Consider the following 20,253-nt stretch of genomic DNA (forward strand, 5'->3'; position numbering starts at 1 on the left):
TTCGAAGAACCTCACTAAAGTCTAGAACCACAGACGGATAGGACAACCGCCAACACAAAACACTGCAAGTTCTTTTTAAAGATCCTTACTGTCATTTTATTTTTTGTAATTTGAAATAGATTTCTAAGTCTTTTTGTAAATGATTGTAAAGCCCAATATGGATTTTCCACAAATAGCCTACATGTTTTATACATTTTACACAACTTCTATCATTAAATTACGTAACGACAAATGCAAATTACCGCCTTTGAAACGGTTTCGATTTACAAATCTTTGGGCTTGGTAATTACGCCATTGATTGATTGATTGAATTTATTTGACAATTTGTAAAATACATACATAAGGGCGCTCCAGCCGGTGACGTCTCCACATACAATTTAAGAAAATCATCAAGGATAACACAATTAAGCTTAATAGCTTATTTCCATTGTGGTCCAACGGTAATGATGACGAAATCCATTCCCGGTTGTATCAACCATCATCATCATCACACATACACACAGACACACACACACACAGACACATAGCGAGGACAACCATTTTCTACCAACGCTGTCAGGGTGCTAGGGTGCACATTACTATTCATACAATGCAGCCGCAGCGTCAGTCACAGGCGTCCACAGATGTTGCTAAAAGAGCATCTCAGTGAGCTAGCAGAAGGATTGGAGCGGAACATTGGTGATGTCTTCTCACCAAGTTGATTTTGGATTCTATTTTTATTCCTATATTTGGTGGTTGCAATGTCGCCAACTCTCAGGCTGATGTTCATGTATGTGCTGTTCCTCTGCTGTTTGTCTCCCTGCGCGGCAGACCTATGCAACTGGAGTGGAAGGTGAGGGATTAGGCTTTTTTTTAGTAGCCAGAATTCCAAACTGGTATTGACTTTGGGATTGCGTTTAGCCTTTCTAAAAACTTTGTTGTCTAAATATTTATAATTATTATCTGTTTATACCAATATCCTAATCGTTTTCAGGTAATTGTGTATTCTTATTGTTGCATATTATTGCAATAGAACTACTTGCAGTTATCCTATCAAAATAGATTTTGCCAAAATAATACATGTTTTAACATTTGGATTGAGTGTGGGGGGGATAATATACTTATTCTCTGTGAGTATAGGATAACCTCTCTCGTCGTATATTATTTTCTGACCTGCATTGTTTTCTGAGTGAGTGTGCCCATTTGAACCCTTCTCCTTGTTCTTGGATTGCAGTGGTTTGGCGCGCGAGGCCAACTCGCGGACTGTGCAGCAGGTGCGGCTGCGTTGCACGGAGGGTTCGGTGGAGTGGGTCTACCCGGGCCAGGCGCTTCGGGTCGTCCTGGAACCCAACCTGTCCTCTGCGCGCCACACAACGGTCTGTATCAAACCGTTCCGCAGCTTCAACGGCGCCAGCGTCTACATCGAGCGGGCTGGGGAACTGGACCTGTTGATGACGGATGGAGGGCGGCCGGAGCAGGTGTTCTGTTTTCCGGCGGACGGACCTCAGAAGCCAGCCATCTTCCTCCTGGCGAACCCGCAGAGGGATATCAGCCAACGCGCAGTAGGCTTCAGATATGAGTTGCTGGGAAATCGGACCACTACGCCCAACCTTGGCCAAAGTGTGTTGCAGGGTGAGTATTTGACAGTGGTGGAAAAATTACCCAATTGTCATAGTTGAGTAAAAGTAAATTTTCCTTAATATAAATTTCCTAAAGTAAAAGAGAAAGTTTCCCAGTAAAATACTACTTGAGTAAAAGTCTAAAAGTGTTAGGTTTTAAATGTACTTAAATATTAAAAGTAAATGTAATTGCAAAACTATACTTAAGCATTAAAAGTCAACTAAAATTATAAATAATTTTAAATTGCTTATGTTAAGCAAATCAGACGGCACAAGTTTATTTATCGATAGCCAGGAGCACACTAACACGCAGACATAATTTACAAACGAAGCATTTGTGTTTAGTTAGTCTGCCAGATCAGAGGCAGTAGGGATGACCAGGGATGTTCTCTTGATAAGTGCGTGAATTGGACCATTTTACTGTCCTGCTTACCATTCAAAATGTAACGTATACTTTTGGGTGTCTGGAGTAAAAAGTAAATTATTTTATTTAGGAATGTAGTGAAGTAAAAGTTGTCAAAACTATAAAGTAAATTACAGATACCACAAAAAACGACCTAAGTAGTAGGCTACGTCAAATTATTCGAATTTAAGTACTTTGCACCACTGACATTTGGAGATAATACAAATTCTCTATTTTTATGCCATGGTAATAAAATGTTCATTTGACACTTTTGTTGAAGTTGCAATCCCAATTGTAAATTGACCAAAAAATATATTGATATAAAAAAAGTATCCTTAATGCAAATCATTATGCCTTCAGATGTTTTTAAGTGGTTTTTACTTTAGACCCATCTTCTTGACCATCATTTAACCATTTCCAAGCAAGTGCATCAATAATTAAACACTGAAACATTCTAACTTAATCATAGAAGACAATAAACTCCTAGCATCACAGCACAAGAGGTGGGCTCATTCACTGTGTGGGTGGAGGGGTGTGCTGGGGAGACTGAGGGACAGTTTGGGGCCCAAAGAAATCAGTCAATTATCCAATTAAAGACCAAATCCAATCTTGCCTGGTCTAGGAAGCAGCTGCTGACCGGTCTGTTTTGTCTGGTGGTCTCATTTCCATCGGAGGGACAAAGCCAGGGAGCAGGGACCAGGTTGGCGGAGGGCCATTGGCCCCCGGGTATCTCAATGGAGACAGCAAATACTTGTTGGATTCTACAGATGTGTGTGGGCCTGTCTTAATGGGGTGACGTCATTCTCCTGTCCTGATGATGTGATGTCTGAGTCTTTCTCTCCCAATATTGACAGAGTGGAGGAGCTCAGTGGAGAATACCAGTGACTGGGGTCACCAGTCTGGGGTCATTCAATTAGACCGCTAAACAATAGAAGTCAAACATGGAGGTCGAGACTCATCAAGGCTTTTGATCTGTGTGGGTAGTGCTCGTATGGTGGAGGAGATGTGGAGTAGACACATGCCAGACATTCCTCCATCTGACCCCTTGGCTTGTTGTCTGGATGAACTGAGGAGGGATGGAGGGATGGAGCTGCTGGTATGTGTGTGTCAATGGAGTGGCAAGCTGTCTGTAATCCTCATCCATCTATCAGTTGTCTCAAGCCCAGCCGTCACAGTAGGGTGTTGGGTGTGGTCTGAAGGGTTGAAAGTGGACCCTCACAGTAGGGTGTTGGGTGTGGTCTGAAGTGTTGAAAGTGGACCCTCACAGTAGGGTGTTGGGTGTGGTCTGAAGTGTTGAAAGTGGACCCTCACAGTAGGGTGATAGTGTCCAGTAAGATCATCACTATAAGAAGTGTAGATGATGATGGTTAATATGAGAGAAAGAGAGAAATGGGTGGTGATGCAGAGTATGGAGTGGGCAGAGTGAGAGGGATAGATAGATTGTGAAAAGAAAGAGAGAGAGAGAGAGAGAATGATTAGAGAGCGCGAGAGAGTTGTGACAAGACAAGTGAAGTGAAAGGATGTGCATTGGTGCTCCACAGGGTGATGTGTGCCCCTTTCCTCTGCATAGACCCACACTCTTTCTCTAAACTTCTCTCTCTCCTCCCACAGCTAGCTGCCGTCCCTGCATAGACCCACAATCTTTCTCTAAACTTCTCTCTCTCTCCTCCCACAGCTAGCTGCCGTCCCTGCATAGACCCACACTCTTTCTCTAAACTTCTCTCTCTCCTCCCACAGCTAGCTGCCGTCCCTGCATAGACCCACAATCTTTCTCTAAACTTCTCTCTCTCCTCCCACAGCTAGCTGCCGTCCCTGCATAGACCCACACTCTTTCTCTAAACTTCTCTCTCTCCTCCCACAGCTAGCTGCCGTCCCTGCATAGACCCACACTCTTTCTCTAAACTTCTCTCTCTCCTCCCCCAGCTAGCTGCCGTCCCTGCATAGACCCACACTCTTTCTCTAAACTTCTCTCTCTCCTCCCACAGCTAGCTGCCGTCCCTGCATAGACCCACACTCTTTCTCTAAACTTCTCTCTCTCCTCCCACAGCTAGCTGCCGTCCCTGCATAGACCCACACTCTTTCTCTAAACTTCTCTCTCTCCTCCCACAGCTAGCTGCCGTCCCTGCATAGACCCACACTCTTTCTCTAAACTTCTCTCTCTCCTCCCACAGCTAGCTGCCGTCCCTGCATAGACCCACACTCTTTCTCTAAACTTCTCTCTCTCCTCCCACAGCTAGCTGCCGTCCCTGCATAGACCCACACTCTTTCTCTAAACTTCTCTCTCTCCTCCCACAGCTAGCTGCCGTCCCTGCATAGACCCACACTCTTTCTCTAAACTTCTCTCTCTCCTCCCACAGCTAGCTGCCGTCCCTGCATAGACCCACACTCTTTCTCTAAACTTCTCTCTCTCCTCCCACAGCTAGCTGCCGTCCCTGCATAGACCCACACTCTTTCTCTAAACTTCTCTCTCTCTCCTCCCACAGCTAGCTGCCGTCCCTGCATAGACCCACACTCTTTCTCTAAACTTCTCTCTCTCCTCCCACAGCTAGCTGCCGTCCCTGCATAGACCCACACTCTTTCTCTAAACTTCTCTCTCTCTCCTCCCACAGCTAGCTGCCGTCCCTGCATAGACCCACACTCTTTCTCTAAACTTCTCTCTCTCCTCCCACAGCTAGCTGCCGTCCCTGCATAGACCCACACTCTTTCTCTAAACTTCTCTCTCTCCTCCCACAGCTAGCTGCCGTCCCTGCATAGACCCACACTCTTTCTCTAAACTTCTCTCTCTCTCCTCCCACAGCTAGCTGCCGTCCCTGCATAGACCCACACTCTTTCTCTAAACTTCTCTCTCTCTCCTCCCCCAGCTAGCTGCCGTCCCTGCATAGACCCACACTCTTTCTCTAAACTTCTCTCTCTCCTCCCACAGCTAGCTGCCGTCCCTGCAATGACACAGAGCTCCTCCTGGCCATCTGCAGCAGTGACTTTGGTATGTATCAATAGAACATAAATAATTCATTATTGTTCTTATTTACAAATCTAGATCCTATATGAAACATTTATACAAACGGTAAACAGCTATAGCTTTTGACTCGTTGTGTGCTATCTCCTTAGTTCTCCATAGATCCATGTAGCCCAATCTGTCCCCTCATCAGCTGGGTATCACCACTAATTTATGCTACAAAGGCCTGGGGTGGAGTGAGTGAGTGTTGGAAAGGGGGGGGGGGGGGGGGGGGTAGTGGGCCTGATCTGTTCCCAGCGAACAGAGGGGCCTGACAGATGTGAGGGCTGAGGCTGCACAATGGGGGACCCATTGGCTTAAGGCTGCAACAGAGCAGAAGCAATAGTACCATTGAGTCCACTTCATTTATAGGCTGACTCCCGTGCCCTGACCTCACAAATCGCCATCATTGACTTTTTGATGAGAGAAAATAGCTGGCTAATGAAAGTGTAAATGGCCACAGAGAATGAAAGGAGGGAATGGAGGGATTTCTGTGGAGTGGGGGATGTGAAGGCTAAGAGGAGTGAGTGGGGGATGTGGAGGCTGAGAGGAGTGAGTGGGGGATGTGGAGGCTGAGAGGAGTGAGTGGGGGATGTGGAGGCTGAGAGGAGTGAGTGGGGGATGTGGAGGCTGAGAGGAGTGAGTGGGGGATGTGGAGGCTGAGAGGAGTGAGTGGGGGATGTGGAGGCTGAGAGGAGTGAGTGGGGGATGTGGAGGCTGAGAGGAGTGAGTGGGGGATGTGGAGGCTGAGAGGAGTGAGTGGGGGATGTGGAGGCTGAGAGGAGTGAGTGGGGGATGTGGAGGCTGAGAGGAGTGAGTGGGGGATGTGGAGGCTGAGAGGAGTGAGTGGGGGATGTGAAGGCTGAGAGGAGTGAGTGGGGGATGTGAAGGCTAAGAGGAGTGAGTGGGGGATGTGGAAACAGAGGAGTGAGTGGGGGATGTGGAAACAGAGAGGAGTGAGTGGGGGATGTGGAGGCTGAGAGGAGTGAGTGGGGGATGTGGAGGCTGAGAGGAGTGAGTGGGGGATGTGAAGGCTAAGAGGAGTGAGTGGGGAATGTGAAGGCTAAGAGGAGTGAGTGGGGGATGTGGAGGCTGAGAGGAGTGAGTGGGGGATGTGGAGGCTGAGAGGAGTGAGTGGGGGATGTGGAGGCTGAGAGGAGTGAGTGGGGGATGTGGAGGCTGAGAGGAGTGAGTGGGGGATGTGGAGGCTGAGAGGAGTGAGTGGGGGATGTGAAGGCTGAGAGGAGTGAGTGGGGGATGTGAAGGCTAAGAGGAGTGAGTGGGGGATGTGGAAACAGAGGAGTGAGTGGGGGATGTGGAAACAGAGAGGAGTGAGTGGGGGATGTGGAGGCTGAGAGGAGTGAGTGGGGGATGTGGAGGCTGAGAGGAGTGAGTGGGGGATGTGAAGGCTAAGAGGAGTGAGTGGGGAATGTGAAGGCTAAGAGGAGTGAGTGGGGAATGTGGAGGCTGAGAGGAGTGAGTGGGGGATGTGGAGGCTGAGAGGAGTGAGTGGGGGATGTGGAGGCTGTGAGTGGGGGATGTGGAGGCTGTGAGTGGGGGATGTGGAGGCTGAGAGGAGTGAGTGGGGTGTGTGGAGGCTGAGAGGAGTGAGTGGGGGATGTGGAGGCTGTGAGTGGGGGATGTGGAGGCTGTGAGTGGGGGATGTGGAGGCTGAGAGAGTGAGTGGGGGATGTGGAGGCTGAGAGGAGTGAGTGGGGGATGTGGAGGCTGAGAGGAGTGAGTGGGGGATGTGGAGGCTGAGAGGAGTGAGTGGGGGATGTGGAGGCTGAGAGGAGTGAGTGGGGGATGTGGAGGCTGAGAGGAGTGAGTGGGGGATGTGGAGGCTGAGAGGAGTGAGTGGGGGATGTGGAGGCTGAGAGGAGTGAGTGGGGGATGTGGAAACAGAGGAGTGAGTGGGGGATGTGGAAACAGAGAGGAGTGAGTGGGGGATGTGGAGGCTGAGAGGAGTGAGTGGGGGATGTGGAGGCTGAGAGGAGTGAGTGGGGGATGTGGGGGATGTGGAGGCTGAGAGGAGTGAGTGGGGGATGTGGAGGCTGAGAGGAGTGAGTGGGGGATGTGGAGGCTGAGTCGAGTGAGTGGGGGATGTGGAGACAGAGAAGAGTGAGAGTGAGTGGGGGATGTGGAGACAGAGAAGAGTGAGAGTGAGTGGGGGATGTGGAGACAGAGGAGTGAGAGTGAGTGGGGGATGTGGAAACAGAGAGGAGTGAGTGGGGGATGTGGAAACAGAGAGGAGTGAGTGGGGGATGTGGAGGCAGAGAGGAGTGAGTGGGGGATGTGGGGATGTGGAGGCTGAGAGGAGTGAGTGGGGGATGTGGAGGCTGAGAGGAGTGAGTGGGGGATGTGGAGGCTGAGAGGAGTGAGAGTGAGTGGGGGATGTGGAGGCTGAGAGGAGTGAGAGTGAGTGGGGGATGTGGAGGCTGAGAGGAGTGAGAGTGAGTGGGCGATGTGGAGACAGAGAAGAGTGAGTGGGGGATGTGGAGACAGAGAGGAGTGAGAGTGAGTGGGGGATGTGGAGACAGAGAGGAGTGAGAGTGAGTGGGGGATGTGGAGACAGAGAGGAGTGAGAGTGAGTGGGGGATGTGGAGACTAAGAGTGGAGTTTTTGGAGGGAAGATTTGAATCCTTTTTCCACTCATACTCACACAGCAAGATCCTGTTAACTTTTTAATTTCCCTCTTGGCCGCTTTAAAAAAACATGTTATTGAAATGCTCACAACAATATAGATCAGCTGAATCATACTGTATTGGTGGCTGTTTAATTGATACATTTCTCATCTTTCTGTTCATATTAATTGGTTTTCATTACAATAAAACATCATATTTATTAACATAACCATAAATGTTTGGGCTGACTGAAAACAGTCTCTAATGTTAGTCCCCTCCTCTGCCCCTCCAGTGGTTCGCGGCTCCATCAGGAACGTATCCCACAATGCTGAGCGGCAGACATCGTTGGTGGAGGTCTCAGAGGGGAGGGTGTACCGGCAGCGTAGCGGGGTGTTCGAGCGCCACACTGGCACCATAGGGGTTCCCGGTTCCAGTTCCTCATGGCACGGTCACATCCACACACTGTTACAGTGTCACGTAAAGCCTGGGGGCGGAGAGTTCCTTTTCACAGGGACAGAACACTTTGGGGAGGCCTGGCTGGGTTGTGCCCCCCGCTATAAAGACTTCATGTCCCTCTACCAATCAGCTTGGGCGGCTCGTCAGAACCCCTGTGAGTTCCCGCTGGACTGAGGGTGTGTCCCATTTCCTAGTGGTAATCCATGAGCCCTTTGACCTATAGGTAGGGTTTATTTTCTTAAATGGAACACAATGAGTCTCTTCTTTCTACCCCAGTGGGCGTGGTAGAGGTTATGTCGCCGTGGCAGCAAGCGAGCGAGATGAGTTCCTCACGACCACAGCGGTTTGAGAGATGTTGTCCCTTCTACTCCTACTGATTCTATACCGCTCACAACACCAGCAGGGACAAATCTGTTGGAGCACTTGTAGAGCACAAGGAGTACAAGGCCCAGGGCAGGGGCCCACAAGGGACCCATCCAGGCAGCACTAGAGGGGCCACCCCTGCCCCTGCCGGCCCCAGCGGGGAAAGGCTTAGAGAGCCTGGCCCTTTGTCTGTCTCTCTTCTCAACGCCCACAGCTCCCAGAGACTAAAAATGGTTTGACTGCTGCTTCACGCTTTGTCTCTCCCCACACCAACTGCTGCTCACTTCAGGGTCTCGGCGTGAGAGGTGTCCTCTGGACTACTGTGGCAGGAAATCATATGAATTTAATGTCTGATTGTTGTTAGAGGTTTTATGTGCTCTTGTTTATTCCTTTATACGATAGGTTTTGAAATATTTTATTGTAATGTAAATTAAATGTTTTGTAAATTCACAAGGATTTGCTTATTTACATATTGATTGTATCATTTTGGTTTTATTACAGGGTATGGATGATGCTACTGTGTAGGTGCAAACCTTCAGTTTGATTACCATTTATTGCCAAATATATAAGCAATGTTTGTGGGGATTTCTTGTGTACTTTTTTGATTGACTTGAAATGCACTTTCAAGCAATTACTTAAACCTTTGAACAAAATATTTATTTTGTTCTTCATAACATTCTTTATTGTGGTTCTTGAGCATTCTGGGAAAATATTTGTTGAAAATAGCTCCTCCTGTAGGAAATAATGATCATGAATGTTTGCATTACAATTTTATGCAACACATTTAAATGACAAAAAACATCTATTGCACTATTGTATCTATTGTCTATTAAAATAATGATGTTACACATGTGGTACAGATGTATTTTTTAATTTCAGTCATTGAGCTTTTGGCATTAAGCGTTAGACAACCCTAAGCATTAGAGGGAGAGTTTGAAAGATGAGGGGATGTTAACCCCAAACCCCCTCACCTCTACCCCTCAACCAGCAGGCCTCCCCTCAGTGTTAGCCTGGGTGTGGCAGCCCCTCCCGCTCTATTGTGGGTAGTCAGTGGACTGAGTGACGCAGACAGAGTGGGGTTTTACAGAGCTGCTGGGATAGTGAAATGAAAAGACCATTTTTCTTCAGCTTTAAGATTGATTATATGTCTCAGGCCCTCTGTCCTTCATCAGCCACATTCAACAGACCTGGGCTTTAGATGGAAGCAGTGGGATTTAAATTCACGTCTCAGAAGAGGCTGGAGCCAAAACTCAAGGCACTATAAAATATTGTATCACATTAGTATCGCCAGTCTTGCTAGCTCAGCAAACTGTGGACCAGACAGACAGAGAAAGCTGAGGTGATGAATGTGGGAGTCTTTATTAGACTGCAGAGGTAGATAGTTTGGGCTCTTTCTCTTAGCAATCTCAGCAGTGTTGACGGTGGAATTTGTTAGAGAAGAGTTAATAAATACTTAATAGATAGTTAATGGCCAATGTTCAAGGAGATTATTAATATGGCCTCAAATAACCCTAGTGATAAACGGTCCATTTAAAATCTCACTGCTCACAGGTGGAACGGTTGCTCTAACTAATAATGAGATTTAAAAAAAATCGGAATTTCAAAAGTATTACAACCTGCATCTGAACGCAAATTCTTAATATAGATTTGTATTTAGTCTATAGAGTGTTTCACAACAGAGACATGAACAGTAAAGTCCAGAGACATGAGCCCCTCCTAAAGATCAGCATCTAAAAGCACAAGGCTTTTGTGTCTTTTGGTATATCTGGTATGGAATAGGCTTAAACGGGATGTTATACCCCCATCCACATACAACACAGTGCATAATCTCTGTTTTATAGGGGAATGGGAGTTTAGAGCCACCTGTCCAACAAGTTTCTACTTTGGCCCTTTTCCATTGCTTCCTATACCGGCCTAACTATAAGCAGTGCTAATGTTAAAATGAGTAGGCTGAATCAGTTTATTCTTTTGGGGCTGTTGCTCCCTGATCACAGCCTGGGAAACAGAGTGAGCAGAGGTGGGAGGGGGACTTTTCGGGGCCCCAAACATCTAAGGCCCCTCCCCTTGCCCCTCCCCCAAAAAGATGGAACAATTCATTGACTTTTAAAGCGACTCCTTTTTATGCCTATTCCACACGTCTACTTGGCTGAGCAGGACTCACAAATTGCTGTGTTGAACATTTTATTGGGACTAAATAGCTGCCAATGAAAGTGTAAATGACTGTGGGCTGAATGGGGCCCCCACAATGGGCCCACGGTGACAAGGCCCCGGCAGACATAATGATCATTGTCACAGATGCTGTTAGCCAGGAACCACTGGGCCTCATGAATCCAAGGGGGCAATTTCAAGCCAGTAGACCGGTCACTTTATCCACCAAGATCAACTCTATCTCTATCTTTTAACCCTTTCTCTTTCTTTCTTTCTTTCTTTCTTTCTTTCTTTCTTTCTTTCTTTCTTTCTTTCTTTCTTTCTCCTCTTTCTATCTCTGTTCTCTTTCTATCTCTGTTCTCTTTCTGTTCTCTTTCTATCTCTGTTCTCTTTCTATCTCCTCTTTCTATCTCTGTTCTCTTTCTATCTCCTCTTTCTATCTCTGTTCTCTGTTCTCGTTCTATCTTTTCTTTCTATCTCTCTCCTCTTTCTATCTCTGTTCTCTTTCTATCTCCTCTTTCTATCTCTCTCCTCTTTCTATCTCTGATCTTTCTCTTCTCTTTCTATCTCTGTTCTCTGTTCTCTTTCTATCTCTCTCCTCTTTCTATCTCTCTCCTCTTTCTATTTCTTTTCTCTTTCTATCTCTGTTCTCTTTCTATATCTCTTCTCTTTCTGTCTCTGTTCTCTTTCTATCTTCTCTTTCTATCTCTCTCCTCTTTCTATCTCTCTTCTCTTTCTATCTATCTTCTCTTTCTATCTCTCTCCTCTTACTTTATATCTATCTTCTCTTTCTATCTATCTCTCTTCTATTTCATTCTGTCTCACTTCTCTTATCCTTCCGGTTCGTCCAGTTATCATCAAACGTAGTTTCTTCGTGAGGTTTTGATCATAATAACTCATGATACTATAATCAACTAGACTTCCTCTCTTCACTATTTTTTGCTTTCTCTCACTTTTCTCTTTCTTCTCCTCCCACTTGATGAGGTCAAGGTTAAACCTATAAGATCAACCTGCTAAAATCCACTATGTTTGCTGTTCACCAACTCAGGCAGGACATTTTTCTTAGAAAAGCACCCTTGAAAAACCCTAAATGGCATAGCGTTTTAACCAACATTTTAAATACTATTAAATGCAAAACCGTGGTGTGAAAAAATGATGAACCCCTCTCAACTCTAACTCATATCTCCTAAAGTCTCCAAAAAAGTAGATTTTCAAACCCAGATCTCCCTCACCAAGTCACCATTGTCCTCCTGAGGGGCGTACCATATCAAATTTCCGAGCTGAATATTTTCTACTCTCCGGGGCTTTGGAGGTCACACAATTCCCATCTTTGGGAATTCTCCAGCCGGGCTCTGAGGGAACGACGTCCAGGAGCGCCTGGAAGCGGGAGGCCGGGAGCCCCTCGGATGGTGTGCCGGCAGGAGTCCCTTCCCTCTGGGGGGTAATTGGTTTATCCCGCCGCCTGGCCAGCTTTCCCATGTGGGCCACTGCTGTGGGGAGGCCCGGGGTACAATGTGGAAACAGCATGAGACCCTCCAGGCCAGCCTTTGACTGGGTCTCCTTTACAGGCTATAGGACCAGGAGCATGGGAGCACAAAGCTCATGCCAGAGATGGACCCTGTGGTTTTGAAAAGGTCCTGCATTATTTTGTCATCTGTTGTTTGCATTTGAACTGAGTGTTTTGGTAATTGACTTATGGGGAAAGGTAATTTGTTTTTGTTTTTTTATATCCCCACTGATTCATAAGGTAATGAGATGGAGAGTTGGGCCAAAGTTTTACAAAGTGGTGAAGCCTTCCATACACAACACACCTGGTTGGAAATTCAGTTGGCTTTTTCACATTCTTTTCTACATAATGTTTTGCATTTGGGCATTCTTTTGTTGGTCTTCTAAAAGGGAATGCTGAAATTGAGTCTCAGTATCTGACAGAGTGACAACCACATTTCTACTATTCCTGGGTGTTTGCAATAGTCAGTACTCGACACAAACTGTTCCGTGCTGAGAATAACTTGACTGATATACACTGAGTGTACAAAACATTAAGAACACATTTCTAGGGGGAACAAAATGGCGCCGTAGAGAGAACACGGTGTTTCAGCGAGCTCACGCGGTATTCGTAAATTTATATTCTTACATTAATCTCCTAGCTTGAAAAAGTGGCAGAATTGGCTAAATAAGTTACCCTACAATGAGTCTTGGCGACTATTTCTCAAAAATCTCCGACAACATGACCAACAGAGCTACTAAGAAGTCGACCAAAACCGCCATCCATGTAGATGTGCAGGAGGAGCTAGCTAACGTTAGCGAATCTAACAACATTACAGATCCAGGCACAATGGACCTGGTGATTCAAAGGATGACGGATAACATTACTAAAGTGATCGATGTTAAGATAAGAACGGTCCTGGAAGCAATAGCAGGCCATGCAGCTGAACTACAGAGGGTTGTCAAATGTGTTGATGAGGCAGAAGGAAGAATTGCTACTGTGGAAACTTCAACTACATCCATGGACACTAAGATAAACGCACTTGAGAAACAGGTGCGCGAAATGGCGGAGCACATTGACGACTTGGATAATCGAGGACGCAGATGCAATATACGTGTTGTGGGACTCCCGGAAAATTCTGAAGGGACACGTTCAGTAACATTTTTTGAGGAATGGATCCCTGACTACCTACAAATGGACACTAAGGCTGGTCGTGTGAAGCTAGACAGAGCACATCGCTCTCAAGCACCGATACCCGGTCCCAATCAGCGCCCACGACCAGTGGTTATAAAGTTCCACAACTTTACCGACAAGCAGCGCGTCATGGATGCGGCTAGAAACATCGGTTCTGACGGTCAACGTAAAGGTCCAAAGGTCTCATTCTTCAATGATTATTCCACAGCGGTTGTACGAAGGCGCAAGGCGTTTGATGAGGTGAAGGCTCGACTCAAGAGAATGAAGATCGACTACGCACTGCTGTACCCGGCCACATTGAAGATTATGGCCTAAAAAACTCTACACATCTGAAGAGGCTGCTGCGTTTATTGACTCTCTCGGGTAAATAACCTTAAGCTGCACCTCCGCAGCATTGGATAACGTCTTATTTTATTTTGAATCTGATCATGAAACAGTGGTGTAAGTTCTCATGTGCTCCTGTTCAGTAATATTCGTATCGTTATTATTTTTCTTGCTAAAGTAACTGCCGCCGTAGCTCAGACTGAGATATGTGTGAACCTATATTGGTGCCCAGGCTTGGTTTTAGGTGGAAGAGCCTAAATCTTCTTCTATTGATTTTAATTTCCACATATATAAAGGATGAGGCTATTGAGTGGCAATGCGGACTTAAGAGTCTACATTGGAAAGTTGAAATCCCCTGCATGTTAGCTAGTGGGAAAACCCCCTTTTGGATCTTTTCATGTTTAATTTTTGGGTTTAATATAGTTCGAGTTCAGGGTTCATATCGTTTGTTTACGCTCAGTGAGATAGAGGAGAGTTCAACACATGGAAAAAGGTACCACCCCATTTTTACAGTAGGATTCAGTCTGGATATTGAATGGTCAAAGCGCAATGGCAGGTAACAGACTACGTGTATGTACATGGAACATTAGAGGGAGCCATAACCCCATTAAAAGGAAGAAGGTACTGTCCTTTTTGAAAAAAGAAAATATTGATATTGCCCTGTTACAAGAAACTCATTTGAATGATAAGGAGCATCTGAAATTACAACAAGGGGGGTTTGGTCAAGTGTTTTTCTCATCATTTACATCCAGAAGTAGAGGTGTAGCAATTCTTGTGAAAAAGAACCTACCACTTAAGGTCTTGAAGTGTGTGAAAGATAAATTGGGTCGCTTTGTTATAATTAATGGTACTTTACAAGGGCAGAGCATTTCCATAATGAATATTTACTTCCCCCCTGCCCCCCCCCCCCCCGACTTCCTCACTAAGGTATTTCTTGACTTTTCAACATTAAACTCAGACACTGCAGTGGTTGGAGGAGATTTTAATTGTTTGTTGAACCCCCTTATTGATAAGCTTCCCAGTGGTATAGCCTCACTCTCTCCTCAAGCTAAGTCACTTACAGCTATTTGTGATGATCTGGGGTATGCTGATGTTTGGAGAGCTTTTCATCCCTCCAACAGAGAGTTCACTTTTTTCTCTGCACCTCATGGATGTCAGACTAGAATAGATTACTTTTTTATGCCCAGGACGTCACTGCAGTCGGTTTTATCCGCTAGGATAGGAAGCATAGTCATATTTGATCATGCGGAGGTGATCCTGGACATAAAACTCAACGGGGCATTCAATCAGTCAAGACACTGGAGGTTGAATACAACCATTCTTAAAGACCATACATTCACATCATATTTTATTACAGAGTTTAAAGCATTTTTCTCTATTAACTCTCAATCAACAGATAACCCCTCACTCCTTTGGGAAACCTGTAAGGCGTACGCCAGGGGTCTGATTATGTCATACGCAGCCACTAAGAGGCGGAAAAAGCGTGAAAAGCAAAAAACACTAGAGGGTGAATTAGGAACTAAAGAGAAGGACTACATTGAAACTCCCACTCCTGCCCTATTAAAGGAAATATCAGTCATTAGATCAACGTTGGACTCCCTCCTAACACAGGACGCTGAAAAGAAAATGAGATTTGTCAAGCAAAAGCTATATGAACACGGCGATAAGCCAGGAAAGTACTTGGCGTACCTAGCTAAAAAGAGAGCTGACTCACAGTCAATTGCGGCTATTACTGATTCGGATGGCAATCAGTTATATGAAAATAAATTGATAAATGACTCATTTAAGAAATTTGATGCAAATCTTTATGCCTCAGAACTGCCAAATGACGCACCCAAGTTAATGGAGAACTTATTTTCTAAGATTGAGCTCCCTACTATCTCCGAAGAACAGAGGTCTCTCCTTAATGCTCCTATTACTGAGGAAGAGATAATGTCCGCAATTAAGAATCTGCAAAATGGTAAGGCCCCAGGACCGGACGGGTTTTGTAGTGAGTTCTATAAAGAGTTCCATGGCCTGATCCTTGAGCCATTGCGTGATATGTTTAACCACTCATTTTCAAATGACCAGCTCCCCCAAACGCTGCGAGAAGCCAACATATCACTTATTCTCAAAAAGGGAAAATGTCCGGAGTCTTGTTCCTCGTACAGACCAATTTTCCTTCTGAATGTGGATAGAAAATTGCTAGCCACAAGATTAGAGGACTCACTGCCACTAATTGTGAAAGGAGACCAAACTGGTTTCATTAAGGGACGTAGGTCATGTAACAATGTCAGACGGCTTCTTAATGTAATTGAAGTCTACCAACGAAGTGCTATGGATGGTCTTGTGCTCTCCCTAGATGCTGAGAAAGCATTTGATCGTGTGGAGTGGTCTTACCTATTCTTTGCTCTAAATAAATTTGGTCTGGGGGACAACTTTATAAAATGGGTGAAAGTTTTATATGATGATCCTCAGGCTGCTGTCCTTACTAATGGACTACGGTCAAATAGCTTCCCTATACACAGAGGTACCAGACAGGGCTGTCCTTTGTCCCCCCTCCTATTTGCACTTGTTATGGAACCACTGCCCGAGGCCATCAGGGTAACGCCTGCTATACAGGGGCTTCTCATTGGTGATGTTCACCATAAAATAAGCTTGTATGCTGATGATGTCCTGATATTCATTTCTAATCCCGAGACTTCAATCACATCTCTTATTAATATTATTGAGTTATGAGGGGGATGGGGTGAGAGAAGCGCTAAGCGGTGAGAGGGAAAGGGTGTGTGTGTGTGTGTGTACGTGCGTGCATACATACGGATATGTGTAAGTGAGTGCTGGTTTTTTTACCTTGTCTTTGTTGTTGTATCTCTTAATATGGGTGAAAATTGTGAAACTCCAATAAAAAATACTGTTACAAAGAACATATTTCTAATATTGAGTTATAGAATTACATATTAGAAGTCATCTAGTGGGATCTCTGTGTGTAGTCTATCCTCACCTAACCAGTGCAGCAGCCACCAGTCCACCAGTGATAGGTCCTACCCAGTAAACCCAGTGGTAGGTCCAGTAGTTGGCCACTATAGCAGGACCCAGGGCTCTGGCCGGGTTCAGACAGGTTCCAGACACATCTCCACTGAAGAAATAATAACGACAAAGAGTAGTAGAACCATGATAGTAGAAAACATTATTATCTCCAGGTATGCAGCAGAATCATGTCCATCAAAACAACCATGTGCTGTATCTCTACCCATGATGCTATGAAACTAAATGTTGAGATAACAAGTATTTCATGTTTAGCAAAGATCATGTTGTAGTGTGGGAACAGTAAATACGTTACTTAGAAATGCCCAGAAGGTCATAATTGCAATGTAATGAGCGTGTTATCTGAACTACCTATCTAAGATGCTTATCTAATCTTCATGTCACAATAATGCACATTTTAGCAGTGGCTGTCCCATATCTTCAGTTGTGGATGTAATCGTTGACAGCAACTCTACTTGAACGTTTGTTTATCATCCATTATTTCTTTGTTCATTATTAGTTAACATTTTATAAATCAGTATATAATTTCTTTAAACAGTGTATAATAATGCATGTTAAATCCATGTAAATAATTTAGAACGAACACTATTTAATAGGTAACAAATGATATAATAGTGGTTTATAAATAGTTAATAAACAAACCTTCAAATAAACTTTTTCCAAACCTTATCTATCCAGGCTAATTATTAAGAGAACAAACTACTTGTACCAGGCCCAGGGAAACCTCTAGGCCCTAATAACCCTATAGCAAGAACTGACCAGGTCAAGTAGCCAGGAAAAACTTTGGGCCTAGTTACAGTACAAGTGAAAAATTCCTACCTTGGCCCTCTCAGTATCTCACCCAGCCAGGATGTTGATGATGACAGTGCAGCCCACCATGAAGGGCACCATGGGGCTGCTACTCTTGGCGTTGACCGCCCCCAGCAGCACCACCATGGGGACCAGGCAGGTCATGGCTATCTCCCCAAACAGAGCCCCCCACAGCTGATCTTGTGATTGCAGTAGGGCAAACGCTGCCCCCTGGGCCTTGGAGTAGTTCTCTGTTGTGGTCATCAGCTGAGGAACAATGGATTCAGGTTAATTTACTGGCAGTGATGTCATTATACTACTACAAAACCCAATGCATCGTCTGACGAGCTAAACTGGGGTAATGTCTTTTGTCTGCATATCTAATCACTGTAGTTGTGAATATTCATTTTATAGTTTTTTTTGCATTAGTTCTGATTTGATTCAATCCAACTGATATGTTTTGTCTGCATTTCAAATCATTTCAAGGTGCAAGACAAAATTCTACCTCCACAGATACTGTTAGTCATAGATGTGCATTGAATGACCACTGATATCAGGTTTAACCCTCACCTTTGACATAGAAGCACCTAGCACACCCCCTATGAGCTGACTGATGGGGTAGGGCCCCACCATATTCAGCTTCATGCCTCCACACAGGTAGATAGCAATGGTAAACGGTGGGTTAAAATGGGAGCCGCTGTGGAGGTCAGAGAGAAATAGCAGAAGAATGGTCAGATAGCCCAGGAGGGTTGGGTTTTACACAGTATATTTCACAGTTTAACATTACTCACCTTCACACTTTCACCTTTGTATCAGTTCAAGGAGATTGGCTTTAGATATTGATTAGACATTGTTAACATGTTCACTCAATTATTAGGTATAACAATATGAATGGGGGTCACAGTTGCTTTATTCACTTGGCATATGTATGTGTCAGGTGCATCTGTGAAATCATAACACATGACACCATAATGGCCACTGTTTCTGAGTGGAATGGCTCTCACTGGAACGAGAATGGTTTTACAACCTTAGGTCTATTACCTTTATCTGTAAAATACTGTTTTTGAACTCTGCACACGACGAAGAAACACATAATCACCACAAAAAGAATATGGGACTTATGGGTTTCCACTCCATGTGTGTTCAGTATTTTGACCCCAAAATTGTAGCAATACAGAACATTGTAGCAATATAGAACATTGTAGCAATATAGAACATTGTAGCAATATAGAACATTGTAGCAATATAGAACATTGTAGCAATATAGAACATTGTAGCAATATAGAACATTGTAGCAATATAGAACATTGCAAATATAATGGAATAATGGGCATGCATTGCACTCAAATACATTCATTCCACTCATATTAAAGCACACAACATACTGTTCATGCAAAATATAAATGCTCTATTGAAAACAAATGATTACCGTTAATCTCAAAAGGAGACCAAAGTACAACACTGTAATGATGTAATATGAGACATTTTACAGACACTTTTATCCAAAACAGCACAGTACAGTGAGTACAGTGAGACAGTGTATCAATACACTGTATATAAACACACAGACCCATCTCCTCACCTGATCTCTGCCATGCAAGCCACCATGACTGCCACGGCCAGACCATGGACCAGAGCTGGCTGCAGCCTCCCTGCTGCCTCCACGTTCTCTATGACCGACACACAGCCGATGAACACAAAGAACATGGTCCCCACCAGCTCAGCCAGACACGGCTGGACCAGGCGCTCAAACTTGTTGGGAGGCTTGACGGTGCTTTCTTAGAGTCTGATGCCATCAGGGATGCCCCAACGTCACCCAGTTCCATTGTCCCTTCTGTCATAGTGGAAAGGAGTTTGGAGAGATAGAGTGAGAATAGAGGAGAATAGAGGAGAGAGAGAGAGAGAATAGAGAGAGAGAATGGGGGGGGGGAGAGAGAGAGAGAGAGAGAGAGAGAGAGTGAATGGAGGAGTTTGGAGAGAAAATAGATGAGAGAGAGGGGTCGTTGTATCTAGAGATACAGTGCAGCACTGGCGATAACGTCCACAGGTGTGTGTCCAAATATCTACCTGTTTGCGTTGCTAATCACTTGAACTTTGGTAAGTTCAAAGAACGAAAGGGCGAGATAGAGAGTGGAGAGAGAGAAAGAGAGCGAGGGAGAGAGCATAAAATGTAATTGCTCCATTGACCAACGATGGACTCTTTGACACTGATATCCATGTTATGATTTATCCAAGTCAGTTTACTCTAGTGAACACAGTACAACACACAACCTGTTCACAGTATAAAAGTATAGTAATTGTCCAGCAGACAGATATTTTCTTGGCACTGATTTGAAAACAACATTTTCAGCATAGAGCACATGTCAATATGATTATGATATGTTTTTACTATTTAAATAAAGGAAATGTTTTGTTAGTTTGTTAATACAGCAGCCTACTACTAGACATAGTGTTCTAGATTTCCAGGCCAAGCAAAATGTTTCATCTTGGTTAACCTGCTTGTATTAATCATGCATGGATCATTGATGTTAGCCAGTCCCAGCTAGATAAGATAAAGCATTAAAACTAGACAGTTTGACGAAGTCTCTGCATCTGTGCAAAGTCTGCTCCTGTTATTCTCTGAAGGGAGTAAAAGACAATCCAGTGAAACATGTCTTATTATTTGTCCTAAATGGTAGACCCATCCATCAGCAAATAACAGGTGATAAATTGACATTGTAAATGTGTAGAATGTGTTACTGTGCTTACAGGCATCATGGATGTACTTATTCTTTAGGGGGCACTAATGGAATTAATGAATTCATTTAATAATTCATTTGTATTAATTGCGTGTGAAAGAAACAGTATCT

At 44.7% G+C, this 20,253-nt stretch overlaps 1 protein-coding gene and 1 pseudogene across 2 annotated transcripts; one reads left to right on the plus strand and one right to left on the minus strand.

Moving 5' to 3' along the window:
• The first annotated feature begins 689 nt into the window (after positions 1-689).
• Positions 690-9,287, plus strand: LOC106601768 (meteorin-like protein). Its single transcript, XM_014194119.3, has 4 exons — positions 690-832; positions 1,214-1,611; positions 4,925-4,984; positions 7,913-9,287. Exons 1-4 carry the CDS (start codon positions 741-743, stop codon positions 8,248-8,250), a joined length of 888 nt encoding a protein of 295 aa, XP_014049594.1. The 5' UTR covers positions 690-740; the 3' UTR covers positions 8,251-9,287.
• LOC106601837 (aquaporin-8-like) lies at positions 8,657-19,340 on the minus strand (annotated as a pseudogene). Its single transcript, XR_014391700.1, has 5 exons — positions 18,987-19,340; positions 17,975-18,101; positions 17,457-17,671; positions 16,572-16,706; positions 8,657-8,759 (listed from the first exon to the last, which is right to left on the minus strand). The product of XR_014391700.1 is annotated as an aquaporin-8-like (transcript).
• Positions 19,341-20,253: the final 913 nt, after the last annotated feature.

This window comes from Salmo salar, chromosome 03, assembly GCF_965601325.2.
Source record: "Salmo salar chromosome 03, fSalSal1, whole genome shotgun sequence".
In the NCBI taxonomy this organism is placed as follows: domain Eukaryota; kingdom Metazoa; phylum Chordata; class Actinopteri; order Salmoniformes; family Salmonidae; genus Salmo; species Salmo salar.

Coding starts and splice junctions, on each gene's coding strand:
- LOC106601768 (XM_014194119.3), top strand. CDS start 741: ATGTCGCCAACTCTCAGGCTGATGTTCATGTATGTGCTGTTCCTCTGC. Junction 1,612..4,924: donor TGGCCAAAGTGTGTTGCAGG/GTGAGTATTTGA, acceptor CTCCTCCCACAG/CTAGCTGCCGTCCCTGCAAT. Junction 4,985..7,912: donor CATCTGCAGCAGTGACTTTG/GTATGTATCAAT, acceptor CTGCCCCTCCAG/TGGTTCGCGGCTCCATCAGG.